Source organism: Coregonus lavaretus, assembly GCF_964263955.1.
Source record: "Coregonus lavaretus genome assembly, chromosome: 2".
Taxonomy (NCBI): Eukaryota; Metazoa; Chordata; class Actinopteri; order Salmoniformes; family Salmonidae; genus Coregonus; species Coregonus lavaretus.
Genome location: NC_139989.1, coordinates 8,743,599 through 8,767,599, shown reverse-complemented (window position 1 = coordinate 8,767,599; position 24,001 = coordinate 8,743,599). Strand labels below are relative to the sequence as shown.

General features: G+C 40.7%; 1 protein-coding gene across 1 annotated transcript in view; it reads left to right on the top strand.

The window, feature by feature from the left end:
* Positions 1 to 6,000: 6,000 nt before the first annotated feature.
* The window catches only part of LOC311099994 (piezo-type mechanosensitive ion channel component 2-like), a gene marked incomplete at its 5' end in the record, with an annotated part of 204,057 nt that continues 186,056 nt past the window's right edge, over positions 6,001 to 24,001 (top strand). Inside the window, one exon of the mRNA XM_084140722.1 lies at positions 6,001 to 6,064. Within this exon, the coding sequence (XP_083996848.1) occupies positions 6,001 to 6,064 (64 nt within the window). The remainder of the gene's footprint in view (positions 6,065 to 24,001) is intronic.

The following is a 24,001-nucleotide window of genomic DNA, read 5'->3' as shown; positions in this document are numbered from 1 at the left end:
ATGATTGACATATCTGTTTTTCTTTGATAGAATAGCAATGTGATGTACAGTAGTTATCATAGAAAACTGGGAAACAATTATTTATTGGTATGCCTGTACAACTATGGATCTACGTATGTGTCCTTTGGTTATACAGTAGCTAGCTCTTTGGTTATGTTGGTTCTGTTTTTTACTGGCCTGGTGTGATACCTTGTCCTTGTGTTGATGGCCATATCTCATTCACTTAACAATCACATGGCCTCTCACACAGGGTCGGCCCTAGGCATAAGAGACATAAGGAACTCAAGTCGGGGTCTCATTTTACTGTTGAGAGTTAAAATAGTAGAATACACATTTTTACATTTTAGTCATTTAGCAGACGCTCTTATCCAGAGCGACTTACAGTTAGTGAGTGCATACATTATATATTTTTTTCATACTGGCCCCCCGTGGGAATCGAACCCACAACCCTGGCGTTGCAAACGCCATACTCTACCAACATCCCTGCCGGCCATTCCCTCCCCTACCCTGGACGACGCCGGGCCAATTGCGCACCGCCCCATGGGTCTCCCGGTCACGGCCGGCTACGACAGAGCCTGGATTCGAACCAGGATCTCTAGTGGCACAGCTAGCACTGCAATGCAGTGCCTTAGACCACTGCGCCACTCGGGAGGGTGCAAGTTCGAAATTTGATAGTGCATCAGTAGTTTTTCTCTTGTATTGTCAGTCACTGACAGTCAATCAACTAGCCCATGACAAAGATATAAACGCAACATGCAATAATTTCAAAGATTTTACCGTTCATAAAAGGAAATCAGTCAATTGAAATTAATGTATTAGGCCCTAATCTATGGATTCCACATGACTGGGAATACAAATATGCATCTGTTGGGCACAGATATCTTTAAAAAGAAATTAGGGGTGTGGATCAGAAAACCAATCAGTATCTGGTGTGACCACCATTTGCCTCATGCAGTGCGACAAATCTCCTTCACATGGAGTTGATCCGGCTATTGATTGTGGCCTGTGGAATGTTGTCCCAGTCCTCTTCAATGGCAATGCGAAGTTGCTGGATATTGGTGGGAACTGGAACATACTGTCATACACGTCAATCCAGAGCATCCCAAACATGCTTAATGAGTGACATGTCTGGTTAGTATGCAGGCCATGAAAGAACTGGGACATTTTCAGCTTCCAGAAATTATGTACAGATCCTTGCGACATGGGGCCGTGCATTATCATTCTGAAACATGAGGTGATGGCGGCGGTTAAATGGCACGACAATGGGCCTCAGGATCTCGTCACGGTATCTCTGTGCATTCAAATTGCCATCGATAAAATGCAATTGTGTTTGTTGTCCATAGCTTATGCCTGCCCATACCATAACCCCAACGCCACCATGGGGCACTCTGTTCACAACGTTGACATCAGCAAACCGCTCGCCCACACGACGCCATACACACTGTCTGCCATCTGCCCGGTACAGTTGAAACTGGGATTTACCCGTGAAGAGCACACTTCTCCAGCGTGCCAGTGGCCATCGAAGGTGAGCATTTTCCCACTGAAGTCGGTTATGACGCCGAACTGCAGTCAGGTCAAGACCCTGGTGAGGATGACCAGCACGCAGATGAGCTTCCCTTAGACGGTTTCTGACAGTTTGTGCAGAAATTATTTGGTTGTGAGAACCCACAGTTTCCTCAGCTGTCCGAGTGGCTGGTCTCAGATGATCCTGTAGGTGAAGAAGCCGGAGGTGGAGGTCCTGGGCTGGCGTGGTTACATGTGGTCTGCAGTTTTGAGACTGGTTGTACGTACTGCCAAATTCTCTAAAACGACGTTGGTAGAGAAATTAACATTCAGCTCTGGTGGACATTCCTGCAGTCAGAATGCCAATTGCACGTTCCCTCAAAACTTGAGACATCTGTGGCTTTGTGTTGTGTGACAAAACTGCACATTTTAGAGTGGCCTTTTTTTGTCCCCAGCACAAGCTGCACCTGTTTAATGACCATGCTATTTAATCAGCTTATTGATATGCTACACCTGTCAGGTGGATGGATTATCTTGGCAAAGGAGAAATGCTCACTAAGAGGGAAGTAAACAAATTTGTGCACAAAATTGGAGAGAAATAAGCTTTTTGTGCGTATGGAAAATGTCTGGGATCTTTTATTTCAGCTCATGAAACATGGGATCAACACTTTACTTTATGTTTTTGTTCAGTGTATATATGTTAAAATTGGTAAGTTAGTCTGGCCAGCTATCTACACCTTGTAGCAATCATGGCCGAATTACTGACCAGGCACGCAGGGCATGTGCCCAGGGGCCCTCACCTCCAGTGGGCCCCCATTGATTTTGTTAGTAACTCTCACTCATATATCATATGATATGAACATGGCGTAAGTCATGGCATAATGTGTAGAATTGCAGGAAATTAGCTTTAAAACTATAAATGTTTCTCTCTGCCCCACGGAAAAATGAGCATGAAATGAGTTTTAAAAACTGCAACATTTTCTCTCCACCTGTGTCTCTCCACCAATGGCAAAATGTGTAGAATTGCAGAAAATGTGCTTTAAAACCACAACATTTTCTCTACGCCCCATCGCAAAATGAATAGAATTGCAGGAAATGTACTTCAAAACTTCATTGTTTTCTCTCCACCGTCAAGACATGTACCACTAAAATGTGTTACTCGTGAGGTGGGGGGCCACCAAAAACCTAGGGCCGGCCCTGCTCTCACAAGCTGTATGACATTCCACTGTTTTAGATGGTCAAGAAGTGGTAGCATCGCTTAGCCATATAAAGGCCATATCCTTTATTAAAAGCAACATTAGACTATGCTACTAACAACCCCTGTTCTCTCACCAAATTACGTTCCAAGAAAATACAATTGATAGAGATTTCAAAACACTATGTACAACTGGATAGGCCTATAGGCCTACTGAAAAGAGAATCTCTCAGTTGACAGTGACAGGTAGAAAGGTTAGTGCTATCTCGAATCCTTGTGATGACCCTACCCTAAACCCTAACCTTAACCCTTACCCCAGGGCTCTCCAACCCTGTTCCTGGAGAGCTACCCTCCTGTAGGTTTTCGCTCCACCCCCAGTTATAACTAACCTGATTCAGTTTATCAACCATCTTATTATTAGAATCAGGTGCGCTAGATTAGGGTTGGAGCGAAAACCTACAGGACGGTAGCTCTCCAAGAACAGGGTTGGAGAGCCCTGCCTTACTCTTAACCATAACCATAACCCTTACTTAACCCTTACCTTAAAAGGTACAGAACAGTCTTTCTGATTCTCATGTAAAATAGCCTTTTGAGTGACTAAAATATCACCTGTAATATTTTCTGGGGATAGAAATGCTCAAAAGTTTAGAAAAAGTACTTTTTCTCTCAAGGCTACCTACCAGGAAGTTTGAAAAGACAGGCTCAGTGGGCAGGGAGCTTATATTAATAAGCTCGCCTTGACTGACAGCTCTTTGAAATGCTTATGTCAAGAAACTTGGATGCGGTGAGCAGTGTTGCAGGAAAATCATCTCAAGCAAATTTGGTGATACACAAAGCAACTCAAACAACATTGAAATTGCATCAATGATGTCAAAAAATATTTTTATACATCTCCCGTTTAGCATGTCTCTTGTGATGCAGTTCACAGCAGCACTGATGAATGTGTTGACATGACAACTGCGTCAGAGTTTTGAACGACCCCTCCCCCCTTTTGTTCCATGCTAGCTGAAGACCTAGCTAGCCAGTAACTAGCTAACACCAGACACAGATGAAAGGGGAAACATATAAGTATCTTTGCCATAGATGAATAGGGTAAATATTTTATTATATTTGCTGAAACCCTACAGTCAAATTTTGGCACCAGTAGAGTAACTATCTAGCTATATAAAACACGCCCCTCTGCAAACACACCTTCTCAGATGTTGGTTACAAGGCAGTACTTATTTAATTAAATTAGGTAAGAGAATATCATGTTAACATTGGTGTATTAAAATGAGAGTTAGGGTGATGTCACCCTTTCCCCTTAATAATTCCTCCTCCTGAATCCAAGTGTTTGACATGGGGGTTGACCAGCAACTTTATGATTAAACTTGATCAATGTAGAAGCAACAATCATTTTTCATACTTTGGTCATCATACTTTGATTTGGTTTCATCCAAATATCATCACATTTCATGACTGTTCATCGTTAACTATTTTAAAATGCAAATTCAATGAGGTAGGGATGTCCCAAGGAACCCAGATACTGTTGCAAGGACCCAACTAGAAAGGCTCCAAGGCTCTCATGTTGCACCCCTCAAAGCCCGATAGATGTCGCTGTTGTAGCCGATACATGATTTTCATTGCAGCCTATTCTTCTAAAACCAAAACAGGCCTGCTACTGCACTATTTGTTTTAGGTTGTGTAACAACACAAAGCAAATGCGTTATAACAACCTATATCCGTACTCCACCTCAAACAAATCGTTGCATTAACTGTTTTGTAGCATATGAATACCTCACCTAGATTACTGTTGCTGAGCCATAGGTTAGGCTATAATTTATTGCGAGTAGGTGTAGCCTACATAGGGCCTACATGTTTTATTTGTTTATTTTTATACAATAAGTGAAGTACGAAATCATAACCATATGCATAAAGGCCTATTCCTAATATAATCCTCATCTAGCCTATTTTTACACAAGTAGTGTAGGCCTAACAATAAATTAATGAGAAAAGTATATTGCTATGCAATAACCATAGATAATATACATCAAATCAAATCAAATTGTATTGGTCGCATACACATGTTTAGCAGATGTTATTGCGGGTGTAGCGAAACGCTTGTGTTCCTAGCTCAAACCGTGCAGTAATATCTAACAATACGCACGAATCGATAAAGTAAAATAATGGAATTACGAAATATAGAAATATTAGGACGAGCAATGTCGGTGTGTGTGTGTGTGTACATGCTCTATTTCTATGGTTATATTATATAGATTGTGTATATCATAACCAAATAATAGAATAGTGAACTACTCGTCCATGACCTGTCCCTTTGCAAGGCTCAACCCTTATTCCCCTTTTCCCGTTAGTCGCGTAAAATCGACCCAGTTTGGAATCTGCGAGGGCTGGAGGTACCTGACCCAGAGGAGGGCTTGGAATTCGGTCGCCACGCCTGCGGCTCTCTCAGGGGAGGGGCGAGCAAGATATTAGGCTAGGCTACACGCTCACAGCCCTGCCCTGCCCTGCGTCTACCTCCCGCGCCTCATTGGAACCAGGCATCATTCCCTAATTCTTGCCTGACTGCTGAATGGTGGAGTCATTTGTCAGTTACAGGGTGGTCTTGTGAAGTTTTCATTGAGGAGGAGAAAAGTGTAATCAAATGAGGTAAAGCATAGAGCTGTGCGGGAGTTGGGGCGTGCGCGATGTCTGTTAAGGCTACTCCGAAGGAAATGATAGTCACGCTTTTAGCACTTCCAAGTGTCTTCTCTTACCAAACTAACGGAGAATAAAGAAACCGGACGCTTGACAAACTCCGTTAACTATCCAAGACGGGGATTATGAATTTGCAACTTGTTGACTGTTTTTCATAATTGTTTTCTGTCTTAAGCACGGTCCTGGAATTTGGGGAGCTATTTATTTACTATAAGCGTCGTCCAAAATCAAGACAACCGTTATCAACAGGTAGCCTAGTGTGGATAAACTGCAACATTGTTGATAATCTGTTACAACCACACTTTTTTTCCCTTTAGAAATGGTGTGCTACTCCGCGTAAAGATTGTTATCCTACTGGCCCAGATGTTTGGGGTCTTGGATGTGGGGTGTCGAAACTAAGGGCAGAGGAAGCTGCCGAGCCTAAACTTTTCTCGGCTGTTGGCTATGGCTTATCAAAAACGCTGTTTTGGACTTGGACACCAACGGGACAATGCCATCTCACCTGGACTTTGGAGAGAGCTGGACGGGTGCATTGAGATTCCCTAATGCCAGATAGCAGCGTATCACAATAAGATAGCTGTCTGTTTATATTGTATAAATCCTAAGGAATGGCTTCCCAGGTTGTGTGCGGACTGATCTTCAGGCTGCTGCTGCCAGTTTGTCTCGCTGCAGGTAAGTCGTTGCGCAAAGCGGGTTTATATAGCCTATTGATAAAATTGCACCTGCATTGATAATTGACAATCCAATAAATATATGGAATAAACTAGACATATTATTTAAGTATATCAAAAAGTTATTGGTTTGTTTATTTGGAACTGACCATATTGAATTGGAAACTTTCTAAATCAGTCCATTGGCTACATTTGGTAATAGCATAAACACTTAGAAAATAAAACAAGCAATTGGCTATTATTACTGAGCTAACAATGTATCCTTCATAAGAGACAGTTATGCAACGTTGCAACAACTAACAAAACAATAACTCACCTAAACTTGATGCAAGTAATAAAAATGTCTTAATCATTGAACACTCGATAGAAATATACATTAACCTGACCAATAAAGTGCCAATATGAACTAATTTGAAGTAATAAAAAGATGCGGCTAAAACTGTGTTTTTGTTGTTTAGATTCATTAAAATAAATTAAATAGACTGTTTTGCATTTTGGAATAACGTGTTGGAGGCTATATACCCTGTTAAGAAGCCATTATGAAAAGCATATATTTTCTAATAACTTCAGAGGTAGAAAAGCTCTGACTATAAAATAGGCTATTTGAGTCATGTCTGCGCATCTGAGCATAAAACACTTTTTTGACGTTTTTTTAAAAAGGTTTTATGCTCAGATATTGAAATATTTGTGTTTTAGAGATTATATTAGATGTGACTTTGATGGATTGTGTCTGACAGTATGATTCTCTTTAACGTTTTCAATGTATGGTATGATTTCTTTGTTTTTTGTTTTTTCAAAAATGCTCCTTAATGTTTTTCTAAATCTCCTTTGACTCTTTGAAAATTGGAGTGTTCTCTTGGCAGCTGTGGTTGGGTCGTTCCTAGTGGAAACGGGGCTGCAGGTATCCTAGCGATTAAGATCGTTTGGCCAGTAATCGAAAGGTTGCTGCTTCGAATCCCAGAGTCCCCTAGGTGAAACATCTGTCGATGTGCCCTTGGGCAAGGCACTTAACCCTATTTGCTTTGCTAAATTAAACCCTGTGGATGGGGTGGCCGGCAGGGCCATGGAACATATCAATATATTGTCTAGCAGGACACTGTGGTCAGGTTGTCCTTGTCTGTGTTTCACTTCCTATGGATTTGTAATCAGAATATTCTCACTACACAATAATTGTTCCTGTTCTTGCAGTATGGGGAATAATCTTGCTTTAAAACGAAACCACAGGAACCGAGCAAATGCATGTTTTGATACCTCAAATCACTAGTCAAAGGCTGTGTAGGTTTTATAACACTATTGATGTGATGTTAAGGATGTGTGGTAAACATTTATATAAACAAATTCAATTTCTAAGGATCAGATTGGTGAGATATTGGACCAGACGCCTGTTACTGTAAATGATTGGTCACAATGTTTGGATGAACTTTACCAGGCGCACACTGCCTAGGGAATCAGTCTCAGAGTTGAAGAAAATGTAAGATATCATTTGACATATTTTATCAGCATCAACATCGTGTGTTTATATACTAAATACTGTAGGGTTGGCAAACTATGACAGCTGAGGACATTATTATTATATGACCAGTTATTCCTTTTCAAAGCAGTGCAAACTAATGTGAAATGAGCAACTTGCTGAGGTTTTGACCATTGAAACCCCCAATATCTGTTATACATGAAACAATGGAAGTGTGTTTAGCTTGACATGGATGGACTGAGTCCATCAAATACAGCACAAAATGTCCACCAAATAAAGCATAAACCATTTAACTTTTTATTCTCAATGGCATCACCTCATAGGAGAGTCTTCCTTTTGTATGCCACCAACACATTCCTTCATCGTTAGTTAGTTGGCAGTGATAAAGATTTGTGTGGGAGACTATCAGCACCTCTCAAACCAGATGAACTTCCAACTTTGAAAGATGTTATATTACCAGTCCTCTCTCTTGCTGCTTATTTTTCCTCCCTTTTCAGTCCTTTTATCTGACTCTGTGCGGTCTCTTTTATGAGACGCCCACACTCAACGGGAGGATGAGCTGTCAGATAGAGTTTCAGAGTCCCCTGATAATGTGATTGTCCAGCGACATGTCCGTTCTATGACTCATGGTTTATCTGGAATACTTGTTTATACAGACCTATCGAAGCTGGGCGGCCAGATGGTAAAAATGTAGATCTCTGTATTTTTGTAAGTATCACCATCAGGGACATTTCTAGCATTTTTGGAGCCCCCCCACGTCACTGGCAAAACATTTTAAGCTCGACGGAGATAAACATTTTGGAGTTTTTAAAGCTAATTTCCTGCAATTCTACACATTTTGCCATGACTTATGCCATGTTCATGTGATATCTGAGTGAGAGTGACTAACCAAACCAATGGGGGCTCCCTGGAGGTCAGAGCCCCTGGGCACGTGCCCTGCGTATCCGGTCAGTAATTCAGCCATGATTACTATAAGGTTTAGATCGCTGGCTAGACTAACTTACCTAGCAATCTATAAAATGTTAGCTGACATGTGCTAATTGACTGACATATCAATAGGAAAACTGCTGATGCATTACCAAATTTTTAAATAGCATGTTGTGTATTCTACTATCTTAACTAACACTAAGTTGAGACCCCGACTGACTTCCTGACTTCGCGGGGCCCTAAGCAGCCGCTTATGTGGCTTATGCCTAGAAACGGCACTGGTAACCATGTGTGTGTTTATTTTTATTTTAATTTTTTTATTTCACCTTTATTTAACCAGGTAAGCCAGTTGAGAACAAGTTCTCATTTACAACTGCGACCTGGCCAAGATAAAGCAAAGCAGTGCGATAAAAACAACAACACAGAGTTACATATGGGGTAAAACAAAACATAAAGTCAAAAATACAACAGAAAATATATATACAGTGTGTGCAAATGTAGCAAGTTATGGAGGTAAGGCAATAAATAGGCTATAGTGCAAAATAATTACAATTAGTATTAACACTGGAATGATAGATGTGCAAGAGATGATGTGCAAATAGAGATACTGGGGTGCAAATGAGCAAAATAAATAACAATATAGGGATTAGGTAGTTGGGCGGGCTAATTTCAGATGGGCTGTGTACAGTCTTCTATCACTAATGATGCTGTATCAGTTATTCTCTAGATGGGTTTTTGTAGAGTTGTGAGGCTTCTGTGGCAAATTATACCCTCTTAACTAAAGTGCACACAAAAGCCCAATTTGGCACAGTGAGAGAAATTCAGCAGCATTGGGAATCACTGAGAGGGCAAATTTGGTCGGAAACCTACAAGAACGCAGCCAAACTATTTCGTTAATTCTGTTGATGTAGAGTATGATTACATTGGATGACTCATTTTGAACGGTGTTTTTCAAAGTGCAGTTTGAGGAAGAGGGAGAGAGAGCGCGAAACAGACAGACAGAGAGAGAGAGAGAAAGAGAGAGAGGCAGGGCGAGACATATCCACAGATGACGCAATCGCTATTGCACTCCACACTGCCCTTTCCCACTTTGACAAAAGGAACACCTATGTGAGAATGCTGTTCATTGAATACAGCTCAGCATTCAACACCATAGTGCCCTCCAAGCTCATCACTAAGCTAAGGACCCTGGGACTGAACACCTTCCTCTGCAACTGGATCCTGGACTTCTTAACGTGACGTCCCCAGGTAGTGAGGGTAGGCAACAACACATTTGCCACACTGAACCGCAACACGGGGGCCCCTCAGGGGTGCGTACCTAGTCCCCTCCTGTACTCCCTGTTCAACTACAACTGCGTGGCTGCGCACGACTCCAACACCATCATTAAGCTTGCAGACGACACGACGGTGGTAGGCCTGATCACCGACGACGATGATACAGCCTATTGGGAAGAGGTCAGAGACCTGGCCGTGTGGTGCCAGGATAACAACCTCTCCCTCAACATCAGCAAGACAAAGGAGCTGATCGTGGACTACAGGAAACGGAGGGCCGAGCACGCCCCCATCAACATCAACAGGGCTGTAGTGGAGCGGGTCGAGAGCTTTAAGTTCCTTGGTGTCCACATCACTAAGGATCTAACAAACTATCATGGTCCAAATACACCAAGACAGTTGTGAAGAGGGCACGACAACACCTCTCCCCCTCAGGAGGCTGAAAAGATTTGGCATGAGCTCTTAGATCCTCAAAAAGTTCTACAGCTGCACCATTGAGAGCATCTTGACTGGCTGCATCACCGCTTGATATGGCAACTGCTTGGCATCTGACCGCAAAGTGATACAGAGGGTAGTGTGGATGGCCCAGTACATCACTGAGCCAAACTCCCTGCCATCCAGGACCTGTATACCAGGCGGTGTCAGAGGAAGGCCCTAAAAATGGTCAAAGACTCCAGCCACCCAAGTCATAGACTGTTCTCTCTGCTACCGCAGTTAGTTAAATAGTTAACCAAATAGCTATCCGGACTATCTGCATTGACTCTTTTTGCACTCACTTTTTGGACTCATCACATACGCTGCTGCTACTGTTTACTACCTGTCACTTTATTCCTAATTATACAGTGCATCCGGAAAATATTCAGACCCCTTTACTTTTTCCACATTGTGTTACGTTACAGCCTTATTCTAAAATTGATTAAATATTTTCATCAATCAACACACAATACCCCATAATGACAAAGCAAAAACAGGTTATTTACATAAGTATTCAGACCCTTTGCTATGAGAATTGAGCTCAGGTGCATCCTGTTTCCATTGATCATCCTTGAGATATTTCTACAACTTGATTGGAGTCCACCTGTGGTAAATTCAATTGATTGGACATGATTTGGAAAGGCACACACCTGTCTATATAAGGTCCCACAGTTGACAGAGCAAAAACCAACCCATGAGATCGAAGGAATTATCCGTAGAGCTCCGAGACAGGATTGTGTCGAGGCACAGATCTGGGGAAGGGTACCAAAAAATATCTGCAGCATTGAAGGTCCCCAAGAACACAGTGGCCTCCATCATTCTTAAATGGAAGAAGTTTGGAACCACCAAGACTCTTCCTAGAGCTGTCCGCTCAGCCAAATTGGTGACCAAGAACCTGATGGTCACTCTGACAGAGCGCTAGAGTTCCTCTGTGGAGATGGGAGAACCTTCCAGAAGGATAACCATCTCTGCAGCACTACACCAATCAGGCCTTTATGGTAGAGTGACCAGACGGAAGCCACTCCTCAGTAAAAGGCACGTGACAGCCCACTTGGAGTTTGACAAAAAGCACCTAAAGGACTCTCAGACCATGAGAAACAAGATTCTCTGGTCTGATGAAACCAAAATTGAACACTTTGGTCTGAATGCTAAGCGTCACGTCTGGAGGAAACCTGGCCCCCTCCCAACGGTGAAGCATGGTGGTGGCAGCAACATGTTGTGGGGATGTTTTTCAGCGGCAGGGACTGGGAGACTAGTCAGGATCGAGGGAAAGATGAACGGCGCAAAGTACAGAGAGATCCTTGATGAAAACCTGCTCCAGAGCGCTCAGGACCTCAGACTGGGGCAAAGGTTCACCTTCCAACAGGACAACGACCCTAAGCACACAGCCAAGACAACGCAGGAGTGGCTTCGGTACAAGTCTCTGAATGTTCTTGAGTGGCCCAGCCAGAGCCCGGACTTGAACCCGATCGAACATCTCTGGAGAAACCTGAAAATAGCTGTGCACCGAACCTAACAGAGCTTGAGAGGATCTGCAGAGAACAATGTGAGAAACTCCCCAAATACAGGTGTGCCAAGATTGGAGCGGCATACCCAAGAATTCTCGAGGCTGTAATTGCTTCCAAAGGTGCTTCAACAAAGTACTGAATAAAGAGTCTGAATACTTATGTTTTTATTTTTTGCTAAATGTGCAAAGATTTCTAAAAACCTGTTTTTGCATTGTCATTATGGGATATTCGGTGTAGATGGATGAGGGGGGAATAAAACATTTTCATCCATTTTAGAATAAGTCTCTAACGTAACAAGTCAAGGGGTCTGAATACTTTCTGAATGCACTGTATGTACTGTACATATCTACCTCAATTACCTCGTACCCCTGCACATTGACTCGGTACTGGTACCCCTTGTATATAGCCAAGTTATCGTTACTCATTCTGTATCTATTATTACTTTCATTATTATGTGTTTTACTTTTCAATTATTTCTCTATTTTCTTTCTCTGCATTGTTGGGAAGGGCCCGTAAGCATTTCCCTGTTAGTCCACACCTGTTGTTTACAAAGCATGTGACTAATAGATGTTTTATTTGAGATGGTGGTCTTCTTATCACCTCATGAAACAGCTTCTTGAAGGGTTATTTGTATCTTGTCTGTCTCACTTGAAATGATAGTGACGGTATTTGCCCTTCTTAACAAATGATAGAATATAAGAATCCATTAACATTTAGACCAAGTAGAGTGATAGCTTTTTCTAACTATACATCTCAACCAGTGAGAGTAATATGTAAACAAAAGAAGACATTATACCTGAGGGCTATTTCAGGTTCCAGACATAGCCTACTGCCCCCTCAATGTCCCCTCACAGCACACTGGTGATCATCAACCATTTTTGTTTAGCTTTTATTTAAGCTTTTTATGCTGTTTTTTCTTTGGAAAAACATGTTTCTTTTGCACGGGTCCCCAGGATGTATACATAGACTATAAAGTTTATAGAGAGCTGCGCCGGTCAATGAGCTAAATGGGTAAATGAAGCCGTGCATGGCTGGAGAGGAGAGGGCCAGTGTTTATACATGGGGCTTTCCAGATAACTAAGCTGTCCCTTAGTCTTGCCACGCACGCCTCTTCTCTGCCCTGGAAACCAACTGAAACTTCTGGAAGCCTCATTTGCTCTGCTAAATGATCGTGGCAGCTGCCATTTGAGCTGAGTTACCCAGCATCTCCCCTAGATTAGGCTGAGAAGATTAGCATTTTAATGAGGCTGGGATTTGCGTGTGTGCTGCCCCAAAAACATATATCTCTTTCTCTCCTCTTTCGTATCAGTAAAACATATCTCTCTCTTTTTCTCTCTCTCTCATCATTCTAGTACTCTTAGTTACTCAGTGGTTTCAGGCCGACGTGCTTTTGAGATAGATGTACGTATATGGTCTCTATACATCTGTCCTGTACACCAAATGTTCCTTGTTGAGTCTGAATTGTCTGTTATCTGTTAGTTAGGCTGATATAACTGGGTCATACAGTGCCTTCATAAAGTATTTACCCCTTGACTTCTTCCACGTTTTGTTGTGTTACTGCCTGAATTTAAAATGGAATACATGTAGATTTTTTTTGTCACTGACCTTCACACAATACCCCATAATGTCAAAGTGGAATTATGTTTTTTGAAAATTGTACAAATTAATTACAAATGAAAAGCTGAAATGTCTTGAGTCAATAAGTATTCAACTCCTTTGTTATGACAAGCCTAAATAAGTTCAGGAGTGTTTAACATGATTTTTGAATGACTACCTATTCTATGTACCCCACATATACAATAATTATCTGTAAGGTCCCTCAGTTGAGCAGTGAATTTCAAACACAGATTCAACCACAAAAACCAGGGAGGTTTTCCAATGCCTAGCAAAGAAGGGCACCTATTGGTAGATGCATTGAATATCCATTTGAGCATGGTGAAGTTATAAATTACACTTTGGATGGTGTATCAATACACCCAGTAACTACAAATGAACAGGCATCCTTCCTAACTCAGTTGCCGGAGAGGAAGGAAACCACTCAGGGATTTCACCATGAGGCCAATGGTGACTTTATAACAGTTACAGAGTTTAATGGCTGTGATAGGTGAAAACTGAGGATGGATCAACAACATTGTAGTTTACTCCACAGTACTAACATAATTGACAGAATAAAAATATTCCAAAACATGCATCCTGTTTGCAACAAGGCACTAAAGTAATACTGCAGAAAATGTGGGAATTAAATACAATTATATTTTTGTCCTGAATACAAAGTGTATTGTTTGGGGCAAATCCAATACAACACGTTACTGAGTACCACTCTGCATATTTTCAAGCATAGAGGTGGCTGCGTCATGTTATAGGTATGCTTTTAATTGTTAAGGACTGGGGAGTTAAAACACAAGGCCAAATCTACACTGGAGTTGCTTACCAAGAAGTCAGTGAAGGTTCCTGAGTGGCCAAGTTACAGTTTTGACTTAAATCTGCTTGAAAATCTATGGCAAGACTTGAAAATGTTTGTTTAGCAATGATCAGCAACCAATCTGACAGAGCTTGAAGAATTTTGAAAAGAATAATGGGCAAATATTGTACAGTCCAGGTGTGGAAAGTTCTTAGAGACTTACCCAGAAAGAGTCACAGCTGTAATCGCTGCCAAAGGTGATTCTAACATGTATTGACTAAGGGGTGTGAATACTAAATGAATCTATCTGTATTTCATTTTCATTAAATTTACAAACATTTCTAAAAACATGTTTTCACTTTGTCATTATGGGGTATTGTGTGTAGATGGGTGACAAAAAAAATCTATTTTATTCATTTTGAATTCAGGCTGTAACACAACAAAATGTGGAATTAGTCAAGGGGTATGAGTAATTTCTGAAGGCACTGTACATTATGGCCCAAGCAGAAGCAAACATTTGTCTGGACATGGTGTGAAATACCTAGTGAGAAATATATATAAACAAATGTGGGGTATACATTTGTGATTATTATTCAATTTCTGGTCAGTTGGTTAAAGTTTCATCTACGTTAACGCGCCTCAAAAGTTTATGCCATTACCAGTAAAACAGCTTTTGGCCCATTGTTAAAATAAGATGTGGTTTTATCACTCTGTAGTTCCCTGGAGCTCTCTCTCTCTCTCTCTCTCTCTCTCTCTCTCTCTCTCTCTCTCTCTCTCTCTCTCTCTCTCTCTCTCTCTCTCTCTCTCTCTCTCTCTCTCTCTCTCTCTCTCTCTCTCTCTCTCTCTCTCTCTCTCTCTCTCTCTCTCTCTCTCTCTCTCTCTCTCTCTCTCTCTCTCTCTCTCTCTCTCTCTCTCTCTCTCTCCCCCCTTTGGCTTTCCAGACTATTCATACAGTTTTATCTTAACTGTTTCCTGTCTATAATCTGACAGCAGTGCCACTGAAATACACTCAGCCACCTGAATGGACCTTTTGTGCAGACTACCCCCCCACCCACTTAAGCAATTACAGGCAGTCTACCAGAAACAAGCCAGTTGTATATCACACCTCACAGTGTCTGGTTTCAAGAGCTAAAGATGTGTTTTGTTTTACCTTTCAATTCAATCTCAAGTTAATTATAGGATTGACATTGTATGTAAAATAATGGGCTAAGAATAAGATTATTTCCAGTTTAGTAGGTTTGTTAATCTTACAGTGATATTTTAATTAAAAAGTATTCTGTATAAACCCATTGCTTACTTAGGTGATTGAGGTTACTGAAATACACCTCCCATTTTCTTAGTATACTGTATTTAACACATGCAATACTCCTGGATACAGGGTCCATGATTGATTGGGAACATCATGTATACAGCTCAGAAATGTAACTTTGGTTGGAGGGTACTTAGTTTAGGCTTAGGCCCATATACCTTGTCTAAATAAAGATTCAACAGGTTATTATTGTTTCAGGGTTTACCTTTGCCACACGAGGTAGTCACTTCATTAAGCTAGGCTGTCAGGGGGCTAACGCTGCTCACACTGGCAGCTGCATTGCTCATTTGTTTGTTGGACCAATGTGCAAATTGACGAGCTAGCAGACGCCAACGCTTAACAATACAGACCTGTGGAAGCAACAGTCACACTGAAAGATGTGCCAAGCCTTGTGTCCCAAAGCTCCCACTTGCAGACAAAACAAACATTTGTATTTAGGCTTTCTGTCTTTTACCACTGTTCTGCCTGTTACAGAAATTAACACAATTGAATATTCTGGTAACACAACCTGTTGTTGTCGAAGTATCTGATGTCTCTGTGGTAAAGTGATTTCAGTATTGGTGTTTCATTATTTTTCTACTGACTTAGTGGTGGCTGTCGTGGTGGTTTATGTACTCATCAAGAATAACCTTATGCAACAATGACTATGGATTTTTCCATTAATAACCCTGTAATTAACTTCCCGTCTTTCTGATTCTGGTCCCTCATCATCACAAGGATGACTCATATCTGTTTAACTGGCCAATGAAATAGCTTCCAGAAAGTGTTAGTCATAGAAATCGCTCAACTAGGAGACAGATGCTGATTCTTGCAAGGCATCGGTCCCTCCTATATAGTTCTTAGAGATGAGCTTGCTAATGCAGGGGTTGATTTGGGCTGTGACCTGGTGTAATAGGGAAAACTCAGATCCTACTGGTAGTTTACGACCTGATTTGACTTGGGGTCATTAATTATCCCCCAGACTCTTCCACAATCACCATGGGTGTGTCGTTATCGAGTTAAGACTAAGAGTATCGTGAGTCAAACTGTAGTAAGCTACTAAAACTTAGGACCCTCTTCCCTCAATTCTGGATACTGGGCTTCTGATAAATCAGAAATAGTATTATTTTTGCACTGCAAGAATGCAAGGATTCTCAATGTACGGGCACAGTTTGGCACACAATGGTATTCCTGTTAAATGTTTGTTTAGAAAAAGAATGACAAATAAATATTAATACGTTATCTAAACTGACTACCATAATGTACAGTAGTAGTACCATCCGATTACCAGTCAGTTGTTTCATAAAGAGTTAAATCCCTGAGGATTAAAAGGTGGACATGGCAGGGTGACGGTAGCAGTGGTGTGGGGTGGGGAGTTGGAATTGCAGGCAAAGTGCAGCTAGTTTTAGTCGTTTTTTTCGAGCAACAAGGCTAACTAGAGTTAGTTCTGGCTCATTCCTGAACTTCAGACATTTTTAAGTTTGGCAGTTCTAGTGTAAACAGAGCCCAGATAAATAACAGATTGAGTTACCTGTGAAAACGGAACCATTTGGGAGGGGGCCGGTGGGAGAGGGTAACTTGGGTGTCTGCACACACTGTTCCCGCCTGAGGTTTCTGTCCTCTCCGCCTCCCATTAATTCCACCAGCATCAATGAACTGACATATTTACGCCTAACATTAATATTTAGCGCTGATATAAAAATGTGGGAACATTTCGGGGTCTTTTTAATATATGTTTTGGATATATATTCATCAGCACTTGGTATTATTTTAATGTCAACATCAATATTATTCAGTGTAGATACTGACTGTGCCAGGGACTTGGAGAATTTTCTCTCAGCCAAAAACTAATCGAACAAAAAACACTCACCGTCAATAAACAAAACTGCCAGAAATGAACGGTCAATATTGAAACGACAACTATTCATTAAGCTTCAGGCCAGTTCTGATTATTAATACTGAAAGACCCAGAAAGTTGATTGACACCAATGTATGATTTACTGTGAAAGTCTAAATTGCTCATCTCTCAAGTCATTAGTAAGATAAATAAGATCAGTATTTTTATATTAATGATCATCACTCAAGATCATAACTTTATATTAAAGATATGTCATAGTATAACATGTCTTGTATTTCACATGTACTTTATACGGTATCCATGACATCCCTCACCCCTTGACGTCCCTCATAACTGCAGTTTAAAATCTGAATGCCACATTTCCTGGCTCTTTTACTGCCTCTCATACGAGGGAGCAAAATATAATTTCAGTATACCAAGAGGTATTCTCTGTATAGCCAAACCTGTGTTATGAAACATACATTTGACTTACAACATTACTTATTTGCTTTCTGTGTTCAAAACATAAGGTACATCACTTGAAAGCATCGTGCCTGTGGTGCTGTAAGAAGCTCAAAAGTATTGCATGATTTCTAGGACTTGGGCTTTACCGACCCAACCAAAACCAAAATAAGATCCCCAAAAAAGAATAAGGGTATGTGTATGGTTATTTATTTTGCCAAGCAGAAGTGTGTGCTGGTGGGTGAGTTTTGGGCAATTTCACGGCAACGGAATTAAGCTTTGACTGTTTTTTTCACTTTCAAATGTAGGTCAAACAAAAAGCATTGATTTCAAAGTAGAACAAACCATACAACTCTATGCACAATGACTACTTAACAATTTCCACTGAAAAATTTACAAAAACGAATTTAGTGGAAGAACTGTGCCGATGCAAACTTTGGTCCCGGAATAACGGTAAAATCTCCCTCAGGTTTTTATGCGACCACGTTTTCCAAAAACTCAGTTAAATATCGCCTCTGAGTTAAGATTCAAAGATGTCTGCAGAAAGAACGGGGTGTCAGCTATGGCATGGCACCTTGAGTTTCCAAAAACCTATTTTGGTTATTAAACTACAGTAAGTGAAGTGGATTTACACCCGGTAATGGAATTACGGTAATGGAATTACATCATGGGTCTCTGATCTGTACTACACAGAAATGCATAATTATGGATGTGAATGTCATTCTCCTCAAGTTTCACAAGTTTGGACATCACAGAGCAGCATAGCACAGCAGAGCACAGTAGAGTACAGTGCATTACAATACACCACAGCACAGCAAAGCACAACAGAGCAGAGAAGGGTAGAGTTCAGTACAGTGCAGTAGAGTACACTAGAGTTCAGTAAAGTATAGTAAAGTAGAGTATAGCAGTACAATATACAGTACTCTACTGTACTATACTCCGCTTTTCTTTACTGTGGTGTACTGTATTGTACTGTACTCTACTGTGCTATACACACTGTACTGTAGAGGTCTTCACAGATCCAAAAAGTTGGACCCATTCCGAAATGGATCCGTGGCTTTCCCACCCGACCCGATATGCATAAATATATATATTTTTTAACAAAGACCCGTTCCGAATGGACCCGAGGACAGTCAGGCCCGTTCCGAAAAGGCCAGTGGAAAAACAGACCCAAACACACCCATGCCGTTTCGGATCCGAGAGACCGGTTCAGTCCGAGAGTTGAAAGAAAGAGAGAAAGTAACCTTCGACCGGGCGCTGCCAGCACCATCAATAAATGAGTAATAATGGCCAAATGATCCACAGTTACTTGTCCTTAAAAACTGCCTATAACAAATTACAAAACAAATACTTGTGTTTCGATGTGTAGCATATTCAAAACTTTACAGCCTATTGTTTTATTGGTTTTTACTTCCTAAAACAATGATTATCCACCTCATGGTTCAGCTGTCAGAGATTTGAGTGCTAAATGCATCAGGACATTGCATGCATATAGGCTTATAGGCCTAGGCGTCCACTGTATGATATTCATATTTAAAATATAATTATAAAGGAAGAGAAGATTAGGCCTAGCCCTAACGTGACAGAGAGAAAGATAGAGATATGCCGGCGCCATGTTGCCGACACCGACATGCATTTCTTTATACTTGTCAGATAGGCTACTACTGCTATTCAGATATAGGCATACATAAGGAGGCTAATTAGTACATTTTCAATTTGAATATTTTTTATAAAGATAAGCATTATATTGTTAGATTAAAGGAGTAACACCTGGTAGGCCTAAAACATTCTTCCCCACCTCAAGTTCAACTGTCAGTTGGAACGCTGGTGCACACTGCCTTCATAGGCCTGCATAGCTAAGCATAAAAGCCACACCACATCAAACATTCACAAAAGTTTCTTAACTTTATTAGGGTAATATCAAAAGTAGGCCTACTGTAAATCAAGTCATTGTTTATAGGGAAAATATGAACAGGTTATTATATTGCGGCATGAAATTACGTTTTGCATCTCGCCTTCTTTGGTTTTTCATTTTCATGGTTTGAGTGCAAGTAGCCCTACCAGTAATTATATTATATTGTGATAAACACAACATTAACTTAAATTTGCCAAAGGAAATGGCTCAACGGAATGAAACAAAACACTTGTTGCATAGCCTATTTAAAAAACTGGTTTAAAGCTTCAAAAATGACCAACAAAGGCGAGTAGTGCCTACCGTAGGCCTACCTAACAAATGACAGCAATAGGCTAAATAGCACAAAATTAAAGAGACAGTTCAAACTTAATTTAGCCAACGAAAATGTATCAACAAAATGAAATAAAACACTTTTTGCATATATAAAGAACTGGTTTAAATTCTTAAATAGGCCTACAATAATAATAATGATATATAATAATAATAATAATAATAATAATAATAATAATAATAATAATAATAATAATAATAATAATAATGATAAAACAAATGATAATAAATACGAAAATAAATAAACCTGAAGTTGCACAGTCCATTTGGCCGCGCCAACGTTCTTCTCATCTTTGTCCCCTAGATGTCCATTCTCCTTGTCGGCTTCTTTTCACTATACTCTTTCTCCTCTAACTTTTGTTTTACTTCAGTGAGAAGGCCTCTATCTTAGCAATTAAAAGTAGCCTAGGCCAAAGCTCCTTTCACTCGCTCTCTTTCTCCTCATCAGCAGGCGCATGTGATGTGAGCAGCCGGAACCAGGTTCAGCTGGACATAAGCTATACGTTTTATTGAGTTGCAATTGGCTGACACAGATAACAAGCACACACAGTTCTCATCGACTCACACACATTAAATTATCAGAGGACGGGTCCAATCGGGTCCAGTCGGTAAATCAATTAAAATTGCAAATACCCGAGACTCTTGGCAATAATATCAGACCCAACCTAGATCCGAGACAAAGTCAAAATTGAGGAATTTCAGGTCTGTCGGAACCGTGAAGACCTTTAATGTACTGTATTGTACTATCCTATCCAAACTTGTGAAACATGCGTCTATGACAGGTTCAGATTGGGTCCAGTCCGGTCCATCTGTGAACATTCAAGTCAAGGCCAGGGTGGACTGATCAAATTTCAACTACTTTTCAACAAGTATTAATCACTTAATAATTCATAAACAAAATTGGTATCAGTGAAATCACTACAACTTATTGGTAGGTCTACCATTACTTGTTACTTGTGTGAACTTTCATTATCCTCCCTCCTCATGAGGGAGAGAAGGAAATATTTCTTAAACTTACAGAAGGTAAACAATTTCCCCAAAAACGAAATATAAGTGTTGATATTAGTTGGCAGGGGGCTTTCCGTCCACATTATTGTGTTTTGATGTATTTCTGATACCTTTTAAGACTTTTTCTGGTAGATGTTTTCTAAGACCCCTTTTCCATCTGTTTATCTAGAAATCAAAGCCTTTACTCCAGAAATCAAAGCCTAATTTGTAAGATGTTAAATGGTTGAAAAACGTACAGTATCTACGCCTTAATTTCTCAAAAACATAGACTTGTAGCTTTCATTTGACACCCAATTTGATATGCTCCTTTAAACTTCACATGGGTCCTTTTTTATGGAAATGCCCTTGTTTAACTAGGACAAATTCTTATTTTCATTTGTGCCCTCAATTCTAGTGACTCATCGGGCAAAGGTTACGGAAGTTCCAGTGTCAATATACATCTCCCTCCCAACCTGTCCCCCTGTTTATGTTTGATCTTATAATATACAGTATAGAGTCTAATGGGGTGTAGCTAGATAGTTTGAGTTTGAGTTTGAGTTTATTTTTACAGGGACAGTGCACATTAATCAACGTTTCAGTAAAAGTGCCGGTTTTAGCCAGCCGGCTAATTTTCAACCGCAGTCCCTGGGCAGGTTATTAAAAACAATTACAATATGGACAATAACAACATAGAACAAGACATAGCATACAGACATAGCAACATAGGACAAGCAAGACGTAGCATACAGACGAGCAACATAGAACAAAAAGCAGCAAGACAAAATTCATAAAAGCAACAAAATGTTTCCACACCTCACAAGTTACAGACAACAGACATGGAAAGCGGCAACACACAGCTAGGGACCATGTTCACAAATCTGATTGACCTTTAGCCATGTCTTCAAGCATTTTGTGAAAGTGTGATATGTGGTGCAGTTGTGTGTGTCTGATGGCAGTGTATTCCAGACTTGGGAAGCTCTCACAGAAAAAGCAGATTTACTAAAGGTGCTTTTCCTTAGGGGAACTACACAGTCACCTCTCATGGCAGACCTTGTGGATCTGCTGCCATATGTTTGGTTTTTCTGTTTAACAAAAATACTGAGTGGAGGGGGAGCCAAACCATTTAGGATCTTGAATACAAGACATGCATCGGTGTATTGCACAAGATTTTCCCAACTCAGGAGCTCATGCTTTCTAAGGATGTGACAGTGATGATGGCTATTGGGCTTCCTATCAAGCACTTTGAGAGCCTGTTTGTAGACAGACTGAATAGGTCTTACTGTTGTACAGCAAGCTTGGGCCCAACTAGTCAAGCAGTATGTTAAGTGGGGGAGTATCATAGATTTGAAGTACAGTTTTGCTACCTCTGTAGTCAAACAATTTCGTATAAATCGGAAATTAGCTAGGTTGAATTTGGTTATTTGAATTACCTTTTTCACATGCTTTTTAAAAGAGAGGTTGGAATCAAGTATGATGCCAAGGTACTTAAAATCAGTTACCCCCTGGAGCTTCTCCCCTGACACATAGACTTCTGGCTCAGTAGCATCTGTTGCCCTCTTTGTGAAGAACATGCAAACAGTTTTTTTCACATTTAGATGCAAACACGAGTCACTGAGCCACTTTGTAACCTGGACCATTACAGTAGTGAGTTCTTGTGCAGCTTGTTGTTTGCTCTTTGCATGCACATATATCACTGTATCATCTGCATACATTTGAACTTCAGACCCAGTACAGACAGAAGGCAGATCATTAATGTACAGGCTGAACAGGAGGGGCCCCAGTATTGACCCTTGGGGCACACCCACATCATAGCTAAGAGTGGGCGATAGCTCATTGCTCACTCTGACACACTGAGTTCTGCCTTCAAGGTATGATTTCATCCATCTCAAGGCATCGGGGGAAAAGTTGAACTTGGACAATTTTGTGATGAGAATCTCATGGTTAACAGTATCAAAAGCCTTCCTTAGGTCCAGAAACACAGCCCCAACAACGCCCCCTTTGTCCATCTTGGACTTCACATTTTCCAGAAAAAAGCAGTTGGCCATTTCTGTGGAGTGTTTCGCTCTGAAGCCAAACTGCATGGAATGTAATGTGAAGGGGCTGTTGTTGAGGTGGGCAATCAGTTGTTCTGCTACACACTTTTCAACAACCTTTGACACCACAGGTAGTATACTAATGGGCCTGTAGTTACTCACGTCAGCAGGGTCGCCTGATTTAAAGATGGCCGTTATTATGGCCGACTTCCATACCCTTGGAAACACCCCGAGACCAATAGATGTGTTGGTGACCTTAGTAATGGGGCCAATGAGTGACTCTTTGTAGTTTTTAAGAAAGGTAGAGTCCATCCCAAACACATCTTTGGCTTTAGAGTTCTTTAGTGAGCTAATCACCTTGTCTACCTTTGACTCAGAAACCTCCCTTATGATGAAGACAGGTTGAGCATCATTTACTAGCACTGAGCCCAAGAAACCAGTGGAGGGGTTCTGTGTCAGTACCCTGACAGAGTCAATAAAGTAGGAATTGAAGGCTATTGCTATTTCGACTGCATCCTGTGTTAGATTGTTATTCACCATGATTTCTAGTCTTTTTGCAGTGTTACTATGGTCTTTCCCTGTTAACTTTTTTAGATTCTCCCAGATCAGTTTAGAATTTCCCTTTGCTTCACCAATTATGTTAATAAAAAAGTTTGCCTTGGCCTGTCTGATTTCTTTCATCACCTTATTTCTCAACATGGTAAACCTAAGTCTGTCATGCTCTAATTTGGATCTTAGGGCTATTTTTAGATAATAATCTCGTTCTTTCATCAATTTCCAGATTTCTCCATTTAGCCAAGGAAGAGTGCTCTTTTGGCCAGGTTTGGATTTGATTTTCTTTAGGAAACCATTTAATGTAGTCTGGATTGTGGATAGAAAAACTTGACTATCAGCTTCCACGTCTGCATAGGACAAGAGATCATTCCAGTTAATTCCCTTAATTGCATTTTCAAAATAGCTTAATTCACTCTTAGGTATTCTTAGTTGATCAGGCTTTCTAACAGTAGAGAGGTTAAACCTGCTCTTAGACAGC